This window comes from Oncorhynchus tshawytscha, linkage group LG05 (genome assembly GCF_018296145.1).
Source record: "Oncorhynchus tshawytscha isolate Ot180627B linkage group LG05, Otsh_v2.0, whole genome shotgun sequence".
In the NCBI taxonomy this organism is placed as follows: domain Eukaryota; kingdom Metazoa; phylum Chordata; class Actinopteri; order Salmoniformes; family Salmonidae; genus Oncorhynchus; species Oncorhynchus tshawytscha.
Window position 1 is genome coordinate 73,329,915 of NC_056433.1, and position 24,101 is coordinate 73,354,015.

The 24,101-nt window shown below is 44.5% G+C and overlaps 1 protein-coding gene across 2 annotated transcripts in view; it reads right to left on the bottom strand.

Moving 5' to 3' along the window:
• Positions 1-17,168, bottom strand: part of adcyap1r1b (adenylate cyclase activating polypeptide 1b (pituitary) receptor type I) — a 69,792-nt gene extending 52,624 nt beyond the window's left edge. For both annotated transcript variants that reach the window (XM_042322344.1, XM_042322345.1), the window contains exons 1-2: positions 16,782-17,168; positions 4,023-4,187 (exon numbers count right to left, since the gene is read on the bottom strand). In XM_042322344.1, the coding sequence (XP_042178278.1) occupies positions 4,023-4,079 (57 nt within the window). In that variant the 5' untranslated portion in view covers positions 4,080-4,187; positions 16,782-17,168. The remainder of the gene's footprint in view (positions 1-4,022; positions 4,188-16,781) is intronic.
• Positions 17,169-24,101: the final 6,933 nt, after the last annotated feature.

The window sequence follows — 24,101 nt, forward strand, 5'->3', positions numbered from 1 at the left end:
CCCGGACGATGCTGTGCTCCACCCTATGGGACTCCCAATCACAGCCGGTTGTGATACAGCCTGGAATTGAACCAGGGTCTGCAGTGATGCCTCTAGCACTGAGATGCAGTGCCTTAGAGTGCTGCACCACCCAGGAGCCCAGTATCAACCCCTACAAAAATCGTTCATTAATTATAATCCACATAACAATTCACATTTCCTGATCCTGAAGGATCATTCTCCTGCTGTGTGAAACTGGTTCACATTAAGATAGGGCATCTGTAGTTGTTACACCAGGTGACAATGCAGACACATTGTAGAGGTGGAGAATCAGTAATGCATCACTGGGGCCTAATCCTAGGCCATTACAATATGATGGAAGGATTATTCCACAGCCACAATTAGAGGTGGAGAATCACTAATGCATCACTAGGGACTAATCTTAGGCCATTACAATATGATGGAAGGATTATTCCACAGCCACAATTAGAGGTGGAGAATGCATTACTAGGGCCTAATCTTAGGCCATTACAATATGATGGAAGGATTATTCCACAGCCACAATTAGAGGTGGAGAATGCATTACTAGGGCCTAATCTTAGGCCATTACAATATGATGGAAGGATTATTCCACAGCCACAATTAGAGGTGGAGAATGCATTACTAGGGCCTAATCTTAGGCCATTACAATATGATGGAAGGATTATTCCACAGCCACAATTAGAGGTGGAGAATGCATTACTAGGGCCTAATCTTAGGCCAATACAATATGATGGAAGGATTATTCCACAGCCACAATTAGAGGTGGAGAATGCATTACTAGGGCCTAATCTTAGGCCATTACGATATGATGGAAGGATTATTCCACAGCCACAATTAGAGGTGGAGAATGCATTACTAGGGCCTAATCTTAGGCCATTACAATATGATGGAAGGATTATTCCACAGCCACAATTAGAGGTGGAGAATGCATTACTAGGGCCTAATCTTAGGCCATTACAATATGATGGAAGGATTATTCCACAGCCACAATTAGAGGTGGAGAATGCATTACTAGGGCCTAATCTTAGGCCATTACAATATGATGGAAGGATTATTCCACAGCCACAATTAGAGGTGGAGAATGCATTACTAGGGCCTAATCTTAGGCCAATACAATATGATGGAAGGATTATTCCACAGCCACAATTAGAGGTGGAGAATGCATTACTAGGGCCTAATCTTAGGCCATTACGATATGATGGAAGGATTATTCCACAGCCACAATTAGAGGTGGAGAATGCATTACTAGGGCCTAATCTTAGGCCATTACGATATGATGGAAGGATTATTCCACAGCCACAATTAGAGGTGGAGAATGCATTACTAGGGCCTAATCTTAGGCCATTACAATATGATGGAAGGATTATTCCACAGCCACAATTAGAGGTGGAGAATGCATTACTAGGGCCTAATCTTAGGCCATTACAATATGATGGAAGGATTATTCCATAGCAACATGTTATCAAATGTATTTGCGCCATAATGGTTCTATCTCATCTGCTGATATGAATGAGTGAGATGACATCAGTTCGCCAAGATTAGGCTACTGATGTAGACCTATTCACAAGTTCAGCATATTTGTTCTTAGTGTAAAAAAAAAGCATATACACAAATTTTATTCTGTTTCAGGAAAATCACTCACACACAGTTCTGCTTTAGTCCATTGGTCATGCGGAAAATGAATTGAAAGTATTTCTGATAAAAATGATATTTCTAAATGCAATACATTGTGTGGAAGTGATGACACACACACACACACACACACACACACACATTATACACAGTATGCACAGAAACACTGACAGAATACACTTTAGTGGAGATGGATCATCGGTGCTAATTAGTATGGTGTTGCTAAGCAGCAGGTAGTCAGGCAGAGCGTATTGGAGTGGAGACAGAGGATGAGAGGAAAGCACCCCACGACAGGAGAGTGAAAGCGAGAGAGAGTGGATGCATGTGCACGAATGTGTGTGGCCTTTGTTATATGAGTTATGCTTCATAAACATGAGTTATTCATGTTTATTGATGAGGGCCATGTCATCCTCCGACTCTGTAACCCAGGCAGGATTAGAGGCCTGATTTGCATTACAAACAGACTCTCTGATTCACCTCATCACTCCATTCATCCCACTCTCTTTCCTCATCCCTCCCTCTCTCCCTATCTCTCTGATTCACCTCATCACTCAATGCATCCCACTCTTTCCTCATCTCTCCCCATCTCTCCATCTCTGAATCACCCCATTTGTACCTCCATCCTTATCTCTTTCTAAATCACTGCTATTCTCCATCCATCTCTCTCTGTCTAACACACACAAGGGGTGAGGAAGGAGAAGAAAGGGGTGAGAGAGGAGAAGAGAAAGGATAGAGGTGAGGGAGAAGAAGAGATGGGTCAGGGAGCAGAGGAGGTAGGAGAGGGGTGAGGGAGGAGAGGAGAAGAGAAAAGAGAGGAGAGGCGAGGGAGGGAGGAGAGGGTTGAGGGAGGAGAGGAGAAAGGAGAGGGGTGAGGGAGGGAGGAGAGGAGAGGAGAGGGATGGGGGAGGAGAGGAGAGGAGAAAGGAGAGGGGTGAGGGAGGAGAGGAGAAAGGAGAGGAGTGGGGTAGGAGAGGAGAGGAGAAAGGAGAGGGGTGAGGGAGGAGAGGAGAAAGGAGAGGGGTGAGGGAGGAGAGGAGAGAGAGGAGAGGAGAGGAGAGGAGAGGAGAGGAGAGGAGAGGAGAGGGAGAGGAGAGGAGAGGAGAGGAGAGGAGAGGAGAGGAGAGGAGAGGAGAGGAGAGGAGAAAGGAGAGGGGTGAGTGAGGAGAGGAGAAAGGAGAGGGGTGAGGGAGGAGAGGAGAGGAGAAAGGAGAGGAGAAAGGAGAGGGGTGAGGGAGGAGAGGAGAAAGGAGAGGAGTGAGGGAGGAGAGGAGAGGAGAAAGGAGAGGAGAAAGGAGAGGGGTGAGGGAGGAGAGGAGAAAGGATAGGAGGAATATATGAGAATGAGACACCCTACACTATACTACACTACACTAGTGCCAGTACACAGGTCATCCTGACATAAATCTGAGGGTAAACATAGTCTTCTCTGGTGGCAGAGACCAGACCAGAGAGGTGAAGAGACTGACAATAACTAAGGTCTTTGTGTACGTACAGTATGCACGTATAAAATTGCCACAGTGACATTGTGAGGTTGAAATAACAAACAGTAAATCCACTCAGCTAAACAAACGTCCATGGAAACTTTACCTGCGTTATGACATGTTTAACATCTCTTCTGTAGCCAACCATCAACCATCCCCACTGTTAAACAAACGTCCATGGAAACTTTACCTGCGTTATCACATGTTTAACATCTCTTCTGTAGCCAACCATCAACCATCCCCACTGTTAAACAAACAAGGACGAGCTGAATGCTTTCACAGTAATGTCTCGCTCCACTCTCCCTCTTTCAACAATCTCTCTCTCTCTCTCTCTCTCTCTCTGTGTGTCTTACCTGCCCATCTCTCTCTCTCTCTATCTCTCTCTCTCTCTCTCTCTCCCTCTCTCTCTCACACTGTCGCTTTCTCTCTGTCTTCTCTGTCCAGCTCTCTCTCTCGCTCTCTTTCTCTCTCTCTCTCTCTCTCTCTCTCTGTGTGTCTTACCTGCCCATCTCTCTCTCTCTCTATCTCTCTCTCTCTCTCTCTCTCCCTCTCTCTCTCACACTGTCGCTTTCTCTCTGTCTTCTCTGTCCAGCTCTCTCTCTCGCTCTCTTTCTCTCTCTCTCTCCCTCTCTCTCTCGCTCTGTCATTTCCTTGCCTCCATTTTCCCCAGAGCCAAACGTTTTAACAATCCATGTATTATTGACGATTGTATATTAATTAAACTACAAAAATAAATTAAAATACAGACTTTAAAAATAAGTCCCTCTCTTGAATTGAGCTAAAACCCCTTTTGTCATTCAATCACTAACACACAGCAACTGTAAGTGACATTGCAACAGTTCATCTCCCCATGGCCATAAATAATGTCTGGCCAGGCCAACAGCTTACCAAGGGCAGCAGGAGGAGGAAGAGGGCCAGGAGGGGGGCACTCATAGCGGCAGACATTTTGTTTTCCTCAGGGGCTCCAATTGTCCAATCAGATGTGGAGGTGAGCTCTTGAGGATGCACAGACAGACAAGGATGCTGGTCAGCTTTCTGGCCTCACCTTGGGATCTGGAAATAGACACAGTGAAACAGTAGATGTTAGACTACTGTTTATACACGTCTACAAAATAAAGTAGGAAATGTGTGATGTAAATGTTATTTCTCAGTGTTCAGTAGTACATTTAGAGCAGAAACACACCCCACAGACCTCTACTTTTCTATCTAGATATCTGTTTCACTGTGGGGTAACACAGGACAGTAAACACAAAAACACACATGCTACACTCTGCTGATTAGAAATACAAGTCACAACATGAATCTCCATTCACCACAACCCAAATCTGCCACAGAGGTACAGTATGCAAGCCACTATACTACTGTATTGCATTACACAAACGTTTACATGGTGACTGCTCAAGCACAATCACCATTGATTCAGTTCCAAGGAATGAGAACACCAAATCATAAAGACACTGATGGTATCTCACTCAATAACAAAAGGTGTGTGTGTGTGTGTGTGTGTGTGTGTGTGTGTGTGTGTGTGTGTGTGTGTGTGTGTGTGTGTACGTGTGTGTGTGTGTGTGTGTGTGTGTGTGTGTGTGTGTGTGTGTGTGTGTGTGTGTGTGTGTGTGTGTGTGTGCGCGTGCTACGGACATAAGACACATAGAGGCACACACAATTCTTTACACACAGACTCACACCCTCTCCTTTCTTCTCTCTAGAGTACCTCTAGAACCACAGGCCCTGTTATGTAACAGTCTCTGATTGGCTAAAGGAAGAGAGGCAGGAACAGCAGACATAATGGGTATTGAAGAGAGGAGGAGGATCAATAGCTTTCCACTTTCTCAAACACAGCACAGCTTTTCCTCTCAGCCTTTCTTATACAGTCCAGCCTTCCTTCTCCCCTCAAATAGCTTCCTTTTTCACACATATCACTTCTTATACCCTCATAAAGACCGAGAGTGGGCAGGGTGAAGATTTATCTCAGAGGTAGAGTGAAAATACTCATAGAGGGGGAGATAGGGAGAGAGAGATATGATTCCCTTCACATATCCACAGAGAGAGATGCTTCTCTCTTCTCTTATAAAGAGAATGAAGACACTTTCAAGGAGTGGAACTCTAACCTGGAAGCTTAAAAGAAATCCCGCTATGCCCTCCGAAGAACCATCAAACAGGCAAAGCGCCAATACAGGACTAAGATTGAATCGTCCTACACCGGCTCCTACGCTCGACGGATGTGGCAGAGCTTGAAAACTATTACAGACTACAAAGGGAAACACAGCCGAGAGCTGCCCAGTGACACGAGCCTACCAGACGAGCTAAATTACTTCTATGCTAGCTTCGAGGCAAGACCTTTAAACAGGTCAACATTCACAAGGCCGCAGGGCCAGACGGATTACCAGGACGTGTACTCCGAGAATGCTCTGACCAACTGGCAAGTGTCTTCACTGACATTTTCAACCTGTCCATGACTGAGTCTGTAATACCAACATGTTTCAAGCAGACCACCATAGTCCCTTTGTCCAAGAACACTAAGGTAACCTGCCTACATTACTACTGACCCCTAGCACTCATGTCTGTAGCCATGAAGTGCTTTGAAAGGCTGGTCATGGATCACATCAACATCATTATCCCCGAAACCCTAGACCCACTCCAATTTCCATACCGCCCCAACAGATCCACAGATGATGCAATCTCTATTGCACTCAACACTGTCTTTTCCAACCTGGACAAAAGGAACGCCTATGTGAGAATGTTATTCATTGACTACAGCTTTGCGTTCAATACCATAGTGCCTGTCAAAGCTCATCACTAAGCTAAGGACCCTGGGACTAAACACCTCCCTCTGCAACTGGATCCTGGACTTCCTGACGGGCCGCCCCCAAGTGGTAAGGGTAGGTAACAACACATCCGCCACTCTGATCCTCAACATGGGGCCCCAGCGGTGCGTGCTCAGGCCCATCCTGTACTCCCTGTACTCTCATGAGGGCATGGCCAGGTATGACTCTAACACCATCATCAAGTTTGCCGATAACACAACATGTAGGCCTGATCACCAACAATGATGAGATAGCCTATAGGGTGGAGGTCAGAGACCTGGCCATATGGTGCCAGGACAACAACCTCTCCCTCAACGTGATCAAGACAAAGGAGATGATTGTGGACCACAGGAAAAGGCTGCAGTGGAACAGGTTGAGAGCTTCAAGTTCCATGGTGTGTCCACATCACCAACAAACTAGCATGGTCCAAACACACTAAGACAGTCGTGAATAGGGCACAACAATGCCTATTCCCCCTCAGGACACTGAAAAGATTTGGCATAGGTCCTCAGATCCTATGGTATGGCAACTGCTCGGCCTCTGACCGCAAGGCACTACAGAGTGTAGTCCGTACGGCCCAGTACATCACTGGGGCAAAGCTTCCTGCCATCCAGGACCTCTATACCAGGCGATATCAGAGGAAGGCCCTAAAAATTGTCAAAGACTCCACGGCATGCGGTACCGGAGATCCAAGTCTAGGTCCAAGAGGCTTCTAAATAGCTTCTACCCCCAAGTCAAAAACAGCTCATCAAAGGGCTACCCAGACCACTCTTTTACGCTGTTGCTACTCTCTGTTTATTATCTATGCATAGTGACTTTTACTCTACCTACATGTACATATTACCTCCATTACCTCGACTAACGGGTGCCACCGCACATTGACTCTATACCGGTACCCCCTGTATATATTATTTATTACTTTTACTTTCAAATTATTATTTATTTTTTCTTAAAACTTCTTAAAGCATTTTTAGTTAAGGGCTTGTAAGCATTTCACCTGTTGTATTCGGCGCATGTGACAAATAACATTTGATTTGATTTGAAGCTCTGAAAGAAAACACACACACACACAAGAAACGGACACATACACACTATGTTGGCAGGGGGATGAAAACAGGCAAAGAGCTGCGTTCCCATGCAAGATGCTTTTGTGTGTGTACACACTGTGCTCTCTTTGATGTGACCCTGGACTCCACATCAGTTGGGAGAATGATGGGGAATATATTTAACTTCAGAGGATATCTGTCCTTCATATATTCTCTCCTCCAGGAATGGTATTAGTGTGTGTTAATACAGGATAATGCCCAGACCAATCCTTGAGTTAGTCACTGAAGTCTGCCGCTCTATATTTAGACATAGGATTTATGAACGAAATTAACATACACAGACATATCTCACTCTTCATTATTAATGGGGAGAGAGAGAGAGAGAGAGAGCGGGCGAGAGAAAGAGAAAGGGATAAAGAACAAGAAGGAGAGAGATATATAGAGAGAGAGGATAGAGAACAAGAAGGAGTGACAGAGAGAGCAGAGAGAGAGAAAAAGAGAGAGGGGGGGTAGAGAACAAGGAGAGACAGAGGGAGAGAGAGAAGAGCGTGGAGAAAGAAATAAGTAAAGAAATAGAGAGAATCAGACAGACAGAGTAAGAAGGAGACTGAGAAAGAAACAGAGAGGGAGGGGAAAGAAAGAGAGAATGTTCAGACAGAAGACTCTTCATCAAAATCAAAGCTGCCCTGGTTTCTTGCTCCCATTCTGTCTTTCTTTCCCATAAGTCACCGGGGAACTGTATGCATATAGTACAGGCTAAAGCAGAATTTCCCAACTCAAAGGGTGCACATTTGGTTTTTAATTAAGTTAATGCGATTTAGTTGTTGCTATTAGGGCTGGGCAATATATACCAGTATTTATCCACGGACCGGTTTGGGGTTTTACTTTCACATCTATAACGATATTTTAATGTTTGGTTTGTTAAATGTGATACGCCGTGTGTAACGTCCATGTTTTATAGTTAACTCCGCTACTTGAGTCATCCCTCTCTGCTCTCTCCACACCGCTTTCCACACAGACCTAGTCCCACCCCTGTCACTCAAGGAGCGTATTTGTTGTTGCTTGACCACAAGACACTTTCGTTCAGTCTGCATGGTCAATGTTGATGACTACGATGTTGTTTCCACTTTGATCTAAATATAAATTCACAAGTGTTCTATAATTACAATATTAGTTTATGTTTCTTACATCTGCAAACAGCTAGTTTGTGTTTCCTTTGCAAGTTAAGCTAAATCGTGTTAGCCACTAATGCTAATCGCTAGTTAGGTGGCTTGCTAACTAGCTAATAAAAGTAGTGAGTCCGAGCAAGTTAGCTAGCTAATACAGCCTGATACCAGTGCTGGTGGAGGCTTAAATCAGCATGTTGTTTGTGCAACAGTATCTTCTAAATCAAAGAGGAATAGGCAAGGCATGAATATGTTGGCTATATGAATAAAGATTGAATGTAGCCAAAGATTATAGGGTCCCCTAGGAAACACTGAACATCACTTTGGTTCCTAACCTGTCACAATAACTCATCCATGGAATTTTCATTTGTTGTCATGTCAAACAACACTGTCTTCAAAGTGCCCACTATTATTTATATTCTAACTATAGAATTATAATCAACCTTCTATTTCCATGATTCCAAAAGTTCACCCAAGTGTTTTGATCTAAATCACAAATGCAACATTTAGTTAAAAATAAGGCCTAGAATTTTTGCCCATATTGTGGCAGTGTGGAAATGATCTCAAATGAGTGCAGGAAACGCAGAAATGTAGGAAATTGTTTTAGGTTGAAGTTGAATTCAACAGTATCAAACAATCCAAATGGAGAAAGACCCATTGAAATAATTTAGAATATATGTGTTGTCACGCTAGGGTCAAGCACTACTCATAAAGCAAATTTGGAACTTTTATTAATCAAAAACATAAAATATAGAGGTCGACCGATTAATCGTCTTGGCCGATTAATTAGGGCCGATTTCAAGTTTCCATAACAATCGGTAATCAGCCTTTTTGGACGCCGATTATGGACGATTATATTGCAATCCACGAGGAAACTGCGTGGCAGACTGACCACCTGTTACGCGAGTGCAGCATCAAAATGGTAAGTTGCTAGCTAGCATTAAACTTATCTTACAAAAAACAATCAATCTTCACATAATCACTAATTAACTACACATGATTGATGATATTACTAGGTTAACTAGCTTGTCCTGTGTTGCATATAATCAAAATGGTGCCTGTTAATTTATCATCGAATCACAGCCTACTTCAATTTCGTCAAACGGGTGATGATTTAACAAAAGCACATTCGTGAAAAAAGAACAAGCGTTGCACTAATGTACCTAACCATAAACATCAATGCCTTCCTTAAAATAAATACACAGAAGTATGTTTTTAAATCTGCATATTTAGTTAAAAGAAATGCATGGCAATATTAACTAGGGAAATTGTGTCACTTCTCTTGTGTTCAGTGCAAGCAGAGTCAGGGTATATGCAGCAGTTTGGCCGCCTGGCTCGTTGCGAACTGTGTGAAGACCATTTATTCCTAACAAAGACCGTAATTAATTGTCCAAAATTTTACATAATTATGACATAACATTGAAGGTTGTGCAATGTAACAGCAATATTTAGGCTTAGGATTGCCACCCATTCGATGAAATACGGAAGGTTCCGTATTTGACTGAAAGAATAAACATTTTGTTTTTGAAATGATAGTTTCCGGATTTGACCATATTAATGACCAAAGGCTCGTATTTCTGTGTGTTTATTATAATTTAGTCTATGATTTTATATTTGATAGAACAGTCTGACTGCGCTGTGGTAGGCTGCAGCAGGCTCGTAAGCATTCATTCAAACAGCACTTTACTGCGTTTGCCAGCAGCTCTTAGCAATGCTTGACCCAAAGCGCTGTTTATGACTTCAAGCCTATGAACTCCCGAGATTAGGCTGGCAATACTAAAGTGCCTATAAGAACATCCAATAGTCAAAGGTATATGAAATACAAATGGTATAGAGAGAAATAGTCGACGCATCATAATTCCTATAATAACTACAACCTAAAACTTCTTAACTGGGAAAATTGAAGTCTCATGTTAAAAGGAACCACCAGCTTTCATATGTTCTCATGTTCTGAGCAAGGAACTCAAACGCTAGCTTTTTTACATGGCACACTTTTACTTTCTTCTCCAACACTGTGTTTTTGCATTATTTAAACCAAACATGTTTCATAATTTATTTGGGAATAAATTGATTTTATTTATGTATTATATTAAGTCAAAAGTGTTCATTGTTCATTCAGTATTGTTGTAATTGTCATTATTACAAATATATATTTAAAAACCGGCAGATTATTTGGTATCGGCTTTTTTTGGTCCTCCAATAATCGGTATTGGAGTTGAAAAATCATAATCGGCCGACCTCTAATAAAATACCGTCAGAATGTAGAAAAATAGCATGATATGATTTTTATATCGCCAAGCGCTAGTTTCTATCTATGAACAGAATATGTAAGTAACAGTCCTGATATGTCCGTCCTCCCTTGAGAGAGGTGAGTGCAGCATTCTAGCATCTGTATCTGTATGGTGCTGTTGATATACACTGCTCAAAAAATAAAGGGAACACTAAAATAACACATCCTAGATCTGAATGAATGAAATATTCCTATTAAATACTTTTTTCTTTACATAGTTGAATGTGCTGACAACAAAATCACACAAAAATTATCAATTGAAATCAAATTTATCAACCCATGGAGGTCTGGATTTGGAGTGGAAAACCACACTACAGGCTGATCCAACTTTGATGTAATGTCCTTAAAACAAGTCAAAATGAGGTTAAGTAGTGTGTGTGGCCTCCATGTGCCTGTATGACCTCCCTACAATGCCTGGGAATGCTCCTGATGAGGTGGCGGATGGTCTCCTGGGGGATCTCCTCCCAGACCTGGACTAAAGCATCCGCCAACTTCTGGACAGTCTGTGGTGCAATGTGGCATTGGTGGATTGAGCGAGACATGATGTCCCAGATGTGCTAAATTGGATTCAAGTCTGGGGAACGGGCGGGCCAGTCCATAGCATCAATGCCTTCCTCTTGCAGGAACTGCTGACACACTCCAGCCAGATGAGGTCTAGCATTGTCTTGCATTAGGAGGAACCCAGGGCCAACCGCACCAGCATATGGTCTCACAAGGGGTCTGAGGATCTCATCTAATGGCAGTCAGGCTACCTCTGGCGAGCACATGGGGGGCTGTGCGGCCCCCCAAAGAAATGCCACCCCACACCATGACTGACCCACCGCCAAACCGGTCATACTGGAGGATGTTGCAGGTAGCAGAACGTTCTCAACGGCGTCTCCAGACTCTGTCACGTCTGTCACGTGCTCAGTGTGAACCTGCTTTCATCTGTGAAGAGCACAGGGCGCCAGTGGCGAATTTGCCAATCTTGGTGTTCTCTGGCAAATGCCAAACGTCCTGCACGGTGTTGGGCTGTAAGCAAAACCCCCACCTGTGGACGTCGAGCCCCCATACCACCCTCATGGAGTCTGTTTCTGACCGTTTGAGCAGACACATGCACATTTGTGGCTTGCTGGAGGTCATTTTGCAGGGCTCTGGCAGTGCTCCTCCTGCTCCTCCTTGCTCAAAGGTGGAGATAGCAGTCCTGCTGCTGGGTTGTTGCCCTCCTACGGCCTCCTCCACATCTCCTGATGTACTGGCCTGTCTCCTGGTAGCGCCTCCATGCTCTGGACACTACGCTGACAGACACAGCAAACCTTACCACAGCTCGCATTGATGTGCCATCCTAGATGAGCTGCACTACCTGAGCCACTTGTGTGGGTTGTAGACTCCGTCTCATGCTACCACTAGAGTGAAAGCACCGCCAGCATTCAAAAGTGACCAAAACATCAGCCAGGAAGCATAGGAACTGAGAAGTGGTCTGTGGTTACCACCTGCAGAACCACTCCTTTATTGGGGGTGTCTTGCTAATTGCCTATAATTTCCACCTGTTGTCTATTCCATTTGCACAACAGCATGTGAAATTTATTGTCAATCAGTGTTGCTTCCTAAGTGGACAGTTTGATTTCACAGAAGTGTGATTGACTTGGAGTTACATTGTGTTGTTTAAGTGTTCTCTTTATTTTTTTGAGCAGTGTATTATACCTCTCTCAGTTTATACTAGCAGCTTTGTCACTTCTGACCTCTCCTTCCTCCCAGTGGTTCACACTCTGCTCCCAGTACACTGACTGCTAGTAATACTGATAGTGATCCTCTACTATACACAGCATCCTGGATCAGTACACGGAGGTGGATCACACAGACCTTGAGCACTGACTAAGCAGATGTTTCAGTGTTTCAGGTCAGGTAACTCAGAGGTCACAGTGCAACAGTGTGTTTACGGGGCTGTTGCCGTGCATACCGTGAGATCATGTTATCGTCTCGCCATGGCGCCTGCTGGCTACACAGTTACACGTCGCGTTAGAGCACTTTCACGGCTGAGGACATCAATGTCGACACTCACAACTCAGCCCTGCTCCTTTAGTTGTGTCATACGTAAACCACCATAGATTACTCCTGCCTTACATCCCTCTTCCCCTCCTCACTCCCTCCCTCCATCCCCCTATCTCTGCCCTTACACCTTTTAAGTTTATCCCCCTCTCTTTTCACAGACACCTCCTCCTCCCTCCATACTCCTCTCTCTTCACAGACACCTCCTCCTACCTCCACCCTCCTCTCTCTTCCCCTACCTCCCTCATCCCCTCTTTCCCCTTCTCTTCCCCTACCTCCCTCCATCCCCCCTTTCCGCCTCTCTTCCCCTACCTCCCTCTGTCCCCCTTTCCATCTCTCTTCCCCTACCTCCCTCAGTCCCCCCTTCCCTCTCTCTTCCCCTACCTCCCTCCGTCCCCCTTTCCACCTCACTTCCCTTACCTCCCTCCATCCCCCTTTCCCTCTCTCTTCCCCTACCTCCCTCTGTCCCCCTTTCCCCCTCTCTTCCCCTACCTCCCTCCATCCCCCTTTCCCCCTCACTTCCCTACCTCCCTCTGTCCCCTCTTTCCCCCTCTCTTCCCCTACCTCCCTCTGTCCCCCTTTCCCCCTCTCTTCCCCTACCTCCCTCTGTCCCCCTTTCTCCCTCTCTTCCCCTACCTCTCTCCATCCCCCTTTCCCTCTCTCTTCCCATACCTCCCTCCATCCCCCTTTCCCTCTCTCTTCCCATACCTCCCTCCATCCCCCTTTCCCTCTCTCTTTCCCCTACCTCTCTCCATTCCTCCTTTCCCTTTCTCTTCCTGTATCTCCCTCCATCCCCCTTTCCCTCCCTCTTCCTCTGCAGCTACTACCCCTCAGTACATACCTCTCACTTCCTCTACACCTCTTCCTCCCTCCATCCCTCTATCTTCCCCTCTCCCTCTTCCCTGCTCTCACTGACTGTCACACTACATTAACCAATGAGTTTCAGATGAGTGAGTAGTGTCTCCGACCCTGGCGTGGTCTGGCTGCTCTCTGTCTGTCTCTACAGTATGTGGTGAAATGAAAACATCACTGAGAGGTAGGAGAGTTCTGGGCCTGTATCCATGAAGCCTCTCAGAGTATGAGTGCGGATCTAGGATCAGGTCTGCCTTGTCCATGCAATTGTATTGATTGTAATCTAAAAGTCCAAACTGATCCTAGATCAACACTCCTACTCTGTGATGATTTATGAATCCCGTCCCAGTACTGACTAGCTGCTATATGGTAAACTACGAGTGGAGGGATGTGCATTGTGCACTCCGTAGTACAGCACCATACTGTAGGACTAAGTGCAAATTAAAACATCACTTCCTTGTATTGTGGTTGCGGCACCACATCAACATGAAGAACAAGGAGTCCCTTTATTTAACTAAGTAGCATAAAGATGCTCAGTCTGTTTGACTTTGTCTTTAGTGTAGTGCTACTGAGCTGTAACTGGGTCCCATGTTAATGTCCTTTCCTCCTTCTCTGGGCTCTGGGTTCTGCTACACTGGCCTGGCAGCACTGTTAAATGGGCTGATTAAATCTTTAACTATTATTACTCATTCACTCCTCCTTTTGAGTGAGACTGCAGCCATATTATCTGTATACACAGATTGGCAAATACTGCCAATACTGTGTTTGACCATTATCAAGGAGCAGAAAACCACCCATCCCCCAAAACACACACACACGCACACACACAATTTACATGAATACCGTTTAAACACACACACATTTCAGGCAGATCACTCAAGAGTGACTTCGAAATTATGTTTTGGAGAAACAGAACAATAATGAGCAGGAGTTAACCATGGGTGTCAAAAACACTTTGAAATTTGAAGTTTGGAGCAACATGGGTAAACGGCCTAATTCTGAAGTGAAAATGTGAGAGCTAGTTGCACATTCAGTACGCCTACGCATGCACATAATATTCAGTGGTTTGCTGCATACACAAAATACTTTGTTTTGCAAATCAGCTGGTAGTTATTAAGATTAATCAATTTGATGGTACAGAGGCTTTGTAGAACCAACCATCTGAACAGCGACCACAGAGGACAGACTCCAGCCACACACACACACACACACACACACACACACACACACACACACACACACACACACACACACACACACACACACACACACACACACACAGTATATTTACCAGGAGCAGGAGAAAAAGGGAAAGCTATATAGTATAAAGCTGCTAGTGTATATTGACCAGTCTTCTACAGTATAACTGATGCTAACAGCAGAGGGGAGAAGACAGAAGAGAAAGCTGGGAGAAGAGGAGAGAAGGGAGGAAAGAAGAGAAGGGAGGAAAGAAGAGAAGGGAGGGAGGAGAGAAAATAGGAGAAAAGGGAAGGGAGGGAGGAGAGAAAACAGGAGAGAAGGGAAGAGGGGAGGAGAGAAAATAGGAGAGAAGGGAAGGGGGAGGAGAGAAAATAGGAGAGAAGGGAAGGGAGGGAGGAGAGAAAATAGGAGAGAAGGGAAGGGAGGGAGGAGAGAAAATAGGAGAGATGGGAGGGAGGAGAGAAAACAGGAGAGAAGGGAAGGGGGAGGAGAGAAAATAGGAGAGAAGGGAAGGGAGGAGAGAAAATAGGAGAAAAGGGAAGGGGGGGGAGAGAAAACAGGAGAGAAGGGAAGGGAGGAGAGAAAATAGGAGAGAAGGACAGGGAGGGAGGAGAGAAAATAGGAGAGAAGGGAAGGGAGGAGAGAAGGGAGGAAAGAAGAGAAGGGAGGGAGGAGAGAAAATAAGAGAGAAGGGAAGGGAGGGAGGAGAGAAAACAGGAGAGAATGGAAGGAGGAGAGAAAACAGGAGAGAAGGGAAGGGAGGGAGGAGAGAAAACAGGAGAGAAGGGAAGGGATGAGAGAAAGCAGTGATTTCATTGATACAATGACAGATTGCAAGGTCACACAGCTGTTTCCTACAAGGTGTGGGCTTTCTGTATATACAGGAACAGGACCATAGAGTGTATCTGCATCCAGTATAAAAAGGCTTGGATTATACCATGGTCTTGTGTTTGAATCCATATGTTTTATTAATGTATTGTGTGGAAACTAGGGAAAGGATGTAAACATTGATCTCAGGAATTTGAGTTTTACACAGAAATAACCATCTATAGCGCTTGCTATCCATATTATAGACATGTTGGGGTTTTCTGTGGTTGGAAAATGATTAGCATAGCAACAATCCAATAGCAAATCATATTAGCGTGATAATCAATCATACAATTATGCTGGACTGCTGTGAGCCCTGGTGCACTGTGGACATTTTGGTATAGCCTAGGCAAAATGTCTTATCCTGGAAGGTTATATTTTTTAGATAAAAATGAAGCTAATTATTGGGAGGGGCAGTATTAACAATTGATATGAAGACAATAATGTTGTGGGCGTAGTGTGTTATACGTAGCTACAGTTTACGTAGCTATAGACCAGACATATATAATTCATATATTATTACATGTATAAAACAGCAATTGTGTTTTGTTAAAATGTTATGTTATTGTTGTCTTATAACAATAGCATTATATATAAAAAATTGGCTGCGATTAAGAATAGCTGTAAAAAGCGGTAACAGAAAGGATGCTTGAAGAAGCTTTTCATAGTGTGGCCTTGCAATTACGACGGCAAACATAAATCAATACCCCTCTATTAAAACGTGCTTTATAAATGGCAATTAATTGAGTCCATTGATAAAGAGATATATTGTCAGAAGACAGTGGCCCTGTAAATAAATACATAACTGTATTCTGAGCCTAACCTATAATTCAATTCACGGGAGAAAAAAATACCCAATTTACCCACACCATTGGAGTGTTCTTGATGCACAAGACAAGGGCAGTGTGTGTTGTGTCAATTTCCATCGGGTTAAATGTATTATCTTCTATACATTATATTTCCTCTTTCTCTCTATGGGCAAACATCAACCTACCAGCGAATGTAAAGTATCCCTCTAAGCTCAACTCTCCCTCAACACATGCCGCAAGATGCCCGGTCCCCGCGAGACGATGGTGAGGCGCGCTCGGATCATACTGATACACACACCGGCTGCGGTGCAGATTGCATACCGTTATTCGCTCTTGTTCACATGCGAAGCAAGGCACGGAAATCAATAAGGCTGTATGTTAAATAACATCAGAAATATCAATCTCATCTACACTGTTCTCTGAAACGTGCAGATAAACACCGTAGTAACCGCAAAAGAGAAAAACAGGCATTTGTCGTAGCCTATGCAAAACACTTTAGAGGAGATTGGTAGTCCGTTACATGATGATGAATAGGCAGACTAGAATTGCTTCAGAAGGAGCGGTCGGGTTGATAATAAATCTTACCATCTCAGCGGTGATATCCATAAAACAACAGCACGACTTGAGTGAAATCTCCTTCTTGGTTTTTAGTGTTGGAGGGGAGAGGAGGAGAACCGCAACACCGGGCGCTTTCGTGGTGCAAAGCAACTCCCTCAGGGCGCAGTCGGACGGCCAGGGAACTTGTGAGTTCAGTTAAGCAGGTTCTCCTCACTCGACACCATGTATGAGGGTATTCACGTTGAAAGGGAGAGGGGCAAAATTAGAGAATTGAAGATAATTGGAAAATAGTGTGTTCAACGCAGATCTGACTCCGTCTGTGACTCGAATCTCGGTTCGGGGAATTATGACTGTTGTTATTTAATCATGCCATTCCACTGCCTTGCGGTTAACTGCGTGTGGTCACGTCGCTCGATCATGAAGTATGCGCTGCGCATTTCAACAAGCATGCCTCTCTCTCTCTCTCTCTCTCTCTCTCTCTCTCTCTCTCTCTCTCTCTCTCTCTCTCTCTCTCTCTCTCTCTCTCTCTCAACACTGAGACAATGCTGTACGTGCACTAGCACCCCCACAGAACAGCTGTTTCAAGCCGAGCGTAGTTAGTGAAACCTAACTATCCACACACACTAACTACACAGTGAAACGATATGTTGTCACTTTGTTATGAGTGGTTCAACATGCACTCGATAAATGCTGCATATTTTGTCTCTGTATATAGTCTAATGTTTCAAATTCATCTTTGTCAGTTGATTGGAGGTAAAAGAACAACACAATACTGTCATCTCCATTGACTGTCTAGCCAAAATAGAAAGGCACAGATGGACACCTGCCATTAGGCCCAAGAATGACAAACACTTGGAAAAGAACACCATTAGATTGAATTTATTTTGAACATGTTGAGCATCAAAATTACACTTAATTTGGCTGCTTTCAATGCTTTCTACATATTGACAAATTTGATCACAGCAAAAGTACCTTTTATTAGTCTTTCAATGCGTTGTCTTTATATATTGATACAAAATTCGACCCAGCCGGTAACCCATTGCATAAGACTCATCCTCAGAGCCGTTGAAGATTAGCCAAACACTGCTCACTTGCTCGTAAAATCCCATACACACAATATTTGGACATCATTTTTGTAAATCTCCATCGATGGCCATTCGCTGGAATAATCATTTAAGTTTAAATTGTGATGACGCATGTACGGGGGAGGACAAGCAGGCAGGCCTTTAGAGAAGTGTATCTAAAAATATGCTCTCTCTCTCGGACTGACTGCCTGACTGACATCAACATTCTGTTCTTCTTCCGGAGAAGAGAGGAACGAGGAAAACAAACCTAGAGCTCTCTTACTTTCTTTCTCAGGGTGGCAAAGACATCTGATCCCTACATCGGCCTGCCTCCTGGTCTGCCTGCCTCCTGGTCTGCCTGCCTCCTGGTCTGCCTGCCTGGTCTGCCTGACTGGTCTCCCTCCTGGTCTGCCTGACTGCCTCCCTCCCTCCCTCCTGGTCTGCCCTGCCTCCCTCCCTCCCTCCTGGTCTGCCTGACTGCCTCCCCTCCCTCCCTCCCTCCTGGTCTGCCTGCCGCCTGGTCTGCCTGCCTCCTGGTCTGCCCCTGTCTCCCTCCTGGTCTGCCTCTGTCTCCCTCCCTCCATCATGGTCTGCCTGACTGCCCTCCCTCCCTCCCTCCCTCCTGGTCTGCCTGCCTCCTGGTCTCCCTCCCTCCCTGGTCTGCCTGCCTCATGGTCTGCCTGCCTCCCTGGTCTGTCTGCCTCCTGGTCTGCCTGACTGCCTCCCTCCCTCCCTCCTGGTCTGCCTGCCTCCTGGTCTGCCTCCCTCCCTCCTGGTCTGTCTGCCTGCTGGTCTACCTGACTGCCTCCCTGCCTCCCTCCCTTCTGGTCTGCTTGGGAAAAAAACGGTATCAGATATGAAAGATAAGAGTTATGAGAGCAGGTGGTTGAGGAGAGTCCCAGTATGAGCAACATAATAGTAGTAATAACATTAATAAAGACACTCAAGGATACCAGTTTGGGTTGTCTTCCCCATAAGCTCACTACTTGTAACTTCGTCTCAGTCATCCATCACGATAGAGTTATTCTGTATCTCACCGTCATTTTGAGCTTGATTGATTTCTCTGTAACTACAAATGGGAAGTGGGAGCAATGTGGAGTAGTCAATAACACACTTATAACACACAGAACTACTCACTCACACACACCCACATACCAACACTTTCTCTCAATTCATATCTCTCTCTTTCTCTCCCTCTCTCTCTCTTTCCTTATCTCGTTCCCTCTCTCCGTCCTGCTGTCTTCAGGCCTGGCCTCCCACACAGTAGAAGCGGTGACTCAGGCACCTCCAGCATGCTTTAATGTGATTCCTCTCTGACATGAAGAGAGAAAGGGAGGAGGGAGAGAGAGATAAAGGACGAGAGAGAGAGGATGAGAGAGAGCGAGAGAGAGAGAGAGAGAGAGAGAGATAGATAGATAGATAGATAGATAGATAGATAGATAGATAGATAGATAGATAGATAGATAGATAGATAGATAGATAGATAGATAGATAGATAGATAGATAGATAGATAGATAGATAGATAGATAGATAGATAGATAGGTAGGTAGGTAGATAGATAGATAGATAGATAGATAGATAGATAGATAGATAGATAGATAGATAGATAGATAGATAGATAGATAGATAGATAGATAGATAGATAGATAGATAGATAGATAGATAGATAGATAGATAGATAGATAGATAGATAGATAGATAGATAGATAGATAGATAGATAGTGTTCTATGCGTTTGCTTTGGCAATGTACGTGGTAACACTTTCCATGATAATAACGCCTTTTGAATTTGAGAGAGTGAGAGCGATCAGGCAGAAGCAAGCAGCTCAGCTCAGAGATCCACTGCTCTCTGAGGAGCCAGTACGAGCTAGGGGCTAGGGTGTAAGAGCTAGGTGTTAGGGTGTGGAAGCTAGGGGCTGTGGTCTTTCTGGGGGCTGGGATGTGAAGGCTGGAGGCTGACTGGAGATTTCCACTGGCATCATCTGGCTCAGCATCCTCATGAAAACACCAATACAGAGCTCCATGTGACCTACGACCTCTCTCCTTGCCTCACTGACTGATGCACTCATGCACTCACTCATCCAGATTAAAGGCTAAATTAATGTGATCGTGACCACCATTTTTCTTTTGACGTATAGACCTGTATAGCTTCTCATATACCCAGGAACATGTCGCAACAATTCTGCCTTGATAAAATTAAGTGCATCCCCTCCTGATTGTGGATGTAAGGCAGCAATCAGGAGACTTGAATTGAAATGTGTTCAGCCGTTTTTAGAGGTCCACTGCTGAGGTGACATCATCACTAATTTATCCTCTTTTTGGAGGGAAATGATATGCCACTGCTGTATGGTGTTACCATGGCAACTGGCCTGTTTCAATGTTTCGGGTGCGGAGGGGTGGCAAGAGTAGGGGTAATTATGGATGCAGGGTCGGGAACGTGGGCTAGAGGGCAGTGGAGTCAGGATGTGTTTGTGAATGGGGGATGGGGAGATGGGTGGATGGAGGATGGAGGGATAGAGGAGGGGCTATGAAAGGGGAGGAGATATGGAAGGCAGGAAGAAAAAAAAGAGAAAACTCTCCACACATGAATGGTTTCATAGTCAATCACAGTATCATGCCTTAGCCCCCCAGGGCAGGCAATACTGCCAAGCAACTACATCCAGAACTACATCAGTATGTACTAGAAAGATAAATAATGCTGTTCTTTCAGAGAAATGTTGTAAATATATCATGTTACTCCAAACACATTCATTCACGTACAGTATACACAGCTCATATTGAATGAAGTATACAAATGCACTAACACATACGGACATACATCTGTGGACACACGGATGCACGGACGCACCCACAAAAGCATGCACAAATGCTAGTACTCCATGCACTTTCACGCACACACTAGAAACATCTGTGCACACTGATACATCTTCTTGGAACATGGGCTGTGCTTCATGACGAAGGAAGAACAGTGATTACCACTCACAGTTTGGCAAGTATAGTCACATCACTGTTAATCAACCGAGAGACAACCCACTGTTACTGTTAAATCTACAAAGAGACTGACACTTGTATCAACACTGGCTCTGAGCTCTGAATTCTGCCAAGGCACACATGTAGATTTAGAGACAGAGACATATTTGCCTTGTATCCGGTAGGAGCATCAGGGAGGCGTCTAACCTAACAGCCATTTCATCTTATAGCCACAAGACTAAAACAAAACACACACAGTTACAGCTCAGGTCATCTCTTCTCTTCTTCGCCCCCTGCTCTCACCATTCATAAGTGGACTGCTGCTCCTATATTGTGTGCTAATCGTTCCTAACAGAGCCAATGTTCATTTCTGAAGGTTACCGATAGCCAATATACTTGGAGCCGAGGGGGAGGGGGAGGGGGGGACTGGGGGGAGAGAGAGAGCCGGTAGAGTGAATGCCAGGGTGATGAATGCTAGCAGGGACGGCCTGTGAATGTTAGGTAATGTAAATAGGACCCTTTTCTTTCTTTCTTTCTTTCTTTCTTTCTTTCATTCTTTCTTTCTTTCTTTCTTTCTTTCTTTCTTTCTTTCTTTCTTTCTTTCTTTCTTTCTTTCTTTCTTTCTTTCTTTCTTTCTTTCTTTCTTTCTTTCTTTCTTTCTTTCTTTCTTTCTTTCTCCCCCTCTCTCACTCTATTCCTCTCAATCTCTATCTCTCACTCTCTCTCTCTCTACCACTGAGTCCTTGTGCTGCCGTGGCAATAACACAAATTGAAATCACCATGGCAACAGTTCTACCTGAACGCAAGGCTGTGGAAAAGAGCGAACGAAGGAGAAATGGAGAGAGATAGGGAGAGAGATGGGAAGAGGGACAGGGAGATGGAGTGAGAGGTGGAGAGAGAGAGAAGAGAGAGATAGAAAGAGAGAGAAGAGAGAGACAAAGAAGAGAGAGAGAGAGCAAAAGAGCGAGAGAGAAGAGAAAGAGAGAGAGCGAGCGAGAGAGAGAGAGAAGAGAGAGAGCGATACACTGTATATATATATATAGAGAGAGAGAGAGAGAGAGAAGAGAAGAGAAAGAGAGCAAGCTATATATATATATAGAGAGAGAGCGAGCGAGAGAGAGAGAGTGCTCTCATAACACATCATGATTTATGAAGGTTTAGAAACTAACATTTGCAACATGTCCATTTTTTACCCAAGCTTAGTCCCAAATGGCACCCTGTTCCCTATATAGTGCACTGCTTTTAACCAGGGCCCATAGTAGTGCACTAGGGAATAGGGTGCCATTTGGGACATACATGGAGAGAAAGAGAAGGGCTGCTGAGACACAACATATGTTTTTCTTTGAGTGAATCTTTATTTTTTCCCCTTCGTCTCTTTTCTTTGCTCTATGTACTCTTTGCTTTACCAGTAAAACCATCCTTCTCTGTCACCCTGATGTTCAAATCATTCTCCAGTTTCCATGTCCTAGTCAGTCTTATTTTATTTACATCAAACGGCATTGCCTCTACAGTTGCAGAATTCTGGAATAGATGTTATCATGTTGATGGATGGTTAACAGATGTTTGTTGAATTCTGAGTTGTACACATTTGTGCTCTTTTGGTTGATGAAAATGTCACTTGTTATCTTAGTAGACTTTAATCAAGTCTCCACATTCTTCATGTTGTTGAAGTACACTCTTAGAAAATGTGCTATCTAGAACCTCAAAGTGTATGGCTGCCCCCATACGAGAACCCTTTGAAGAACCCATTTTGGTTCCAGAGTGAACCGTTTTGGGTTCGATGTAGAACCCAAAAGGGTTTTACCTGGAACCAAAAAGGGTTCTAGAAAAGGGTTTCCATATGGGTTCTCCTATGGGACAACCCTAGAGACAACCTTTTTGGAGGGTTGGAGAGGAGATTAAGAATATAGGAGATGAGGAGTTGAGGAGGAGAGGGAGAGAGGAGGAGGTGAGGAGGAGAGGGAGAGAGGAGGAGGTGAGGAGGAGAGGGGAGAGAGGAGGAGGTGAGGAGGAGAGGGAGAGAGGAGGAGGTGAGGAGGTGAGGAGGAGAGGGAGAGAGGAGGAGGTGAGGAGGAGAGGGAGAGAGGAGGAGGTGAGGAGGAGAGATAGAGAGAGGGAGAGAGGAGAAAAACCCTAGTTGGTTTGACAAAGCATTTTTTACTGGATCATTTTGTTTTCCTCCTGACACCTAGAGGAGCCCTACCTCTCCCTCTCTCCCCTTCTCCCTTTGTCACCTCTCCAGCAGTGCTAGCAGTGTGAAGAGTGCTCCAATACGCTACAGTGTGCTTCAGCAACCCAACAAAAGACCTGGGAGCCATTATAGGAACTGAGACATTGTGAGAGTGTTGATCGGCATGTCTCCTCCCTTCTATCAATAGAGCACTGAGGATGAAGCAGAAAAAGTTCAGGGTCGTCTCTTTCTCTCTCTCTACTTTCTCTTCCTCCTCCCTGTCTCTCTCTTTCTACTTTCTCTTTCTTCTCAACCCTCCCTCCCTCCTCTTCCTACATCCTCTTCCTCCCTCATCTTCCTCCCTCCCTCCCACTATCTCTCAGCCTCTCCCTATCTGCTTCTTGTTTTGTTGGTTCAGTGAATCACTCTTCCTCTCTCTTTCTCTTCCTCCTCCCTGTCTCTCTCTGTCTCTCTCTCTCTCCTTCTCTCGTGCTCTGCTCTCCTCCAGCTCAATAGAGATCTCCACATGGGTCCTCGGTACGCCCATCCGCCTCAATCACCCATCTCCATGGAGACTCAGCTGCCGCGCTACATGGCAGGACTCGTTGGAGACGCAACGCTTCTTCTGAGCACCCCATACACACTCACACACAGACATAGACTTAAAGGAAACCTTCAACCAAAACTATCTTTTGGTATGTTTGTTGATATAGTCCCAAAATGTTTTGCATGTCAGCAATCAGGTTTCCAAGACATACAACTTAACAAATATAGAAATACAGCCTGGACAATGCATTTTGCTGCATATGATGCTGCATTTTGCATAATATGATGCTGCATTTTGCATAATATGATGCTGCATTTTGCATAATATGATGCTGCATTTTGCATAATATGATGCTGCATTTTGCATAATATGATGCAAAATGCATCACACTGGCTGCATTTCTGTATTTTGAAAGTTATATATCTTGGAAACCTGATTGCTGACATGCAAAACATTTTAGGACTGTATCAACAATGGACTAATGAAACGAATACCCCCCCAAAAATTGGGGGTTGAATTTTCCTTTAAGCATTGTTATAGAACATCTATTTCTTACTGCCCATTCCCCATCTTTTATTTTCTTCCTTCTACTTGGC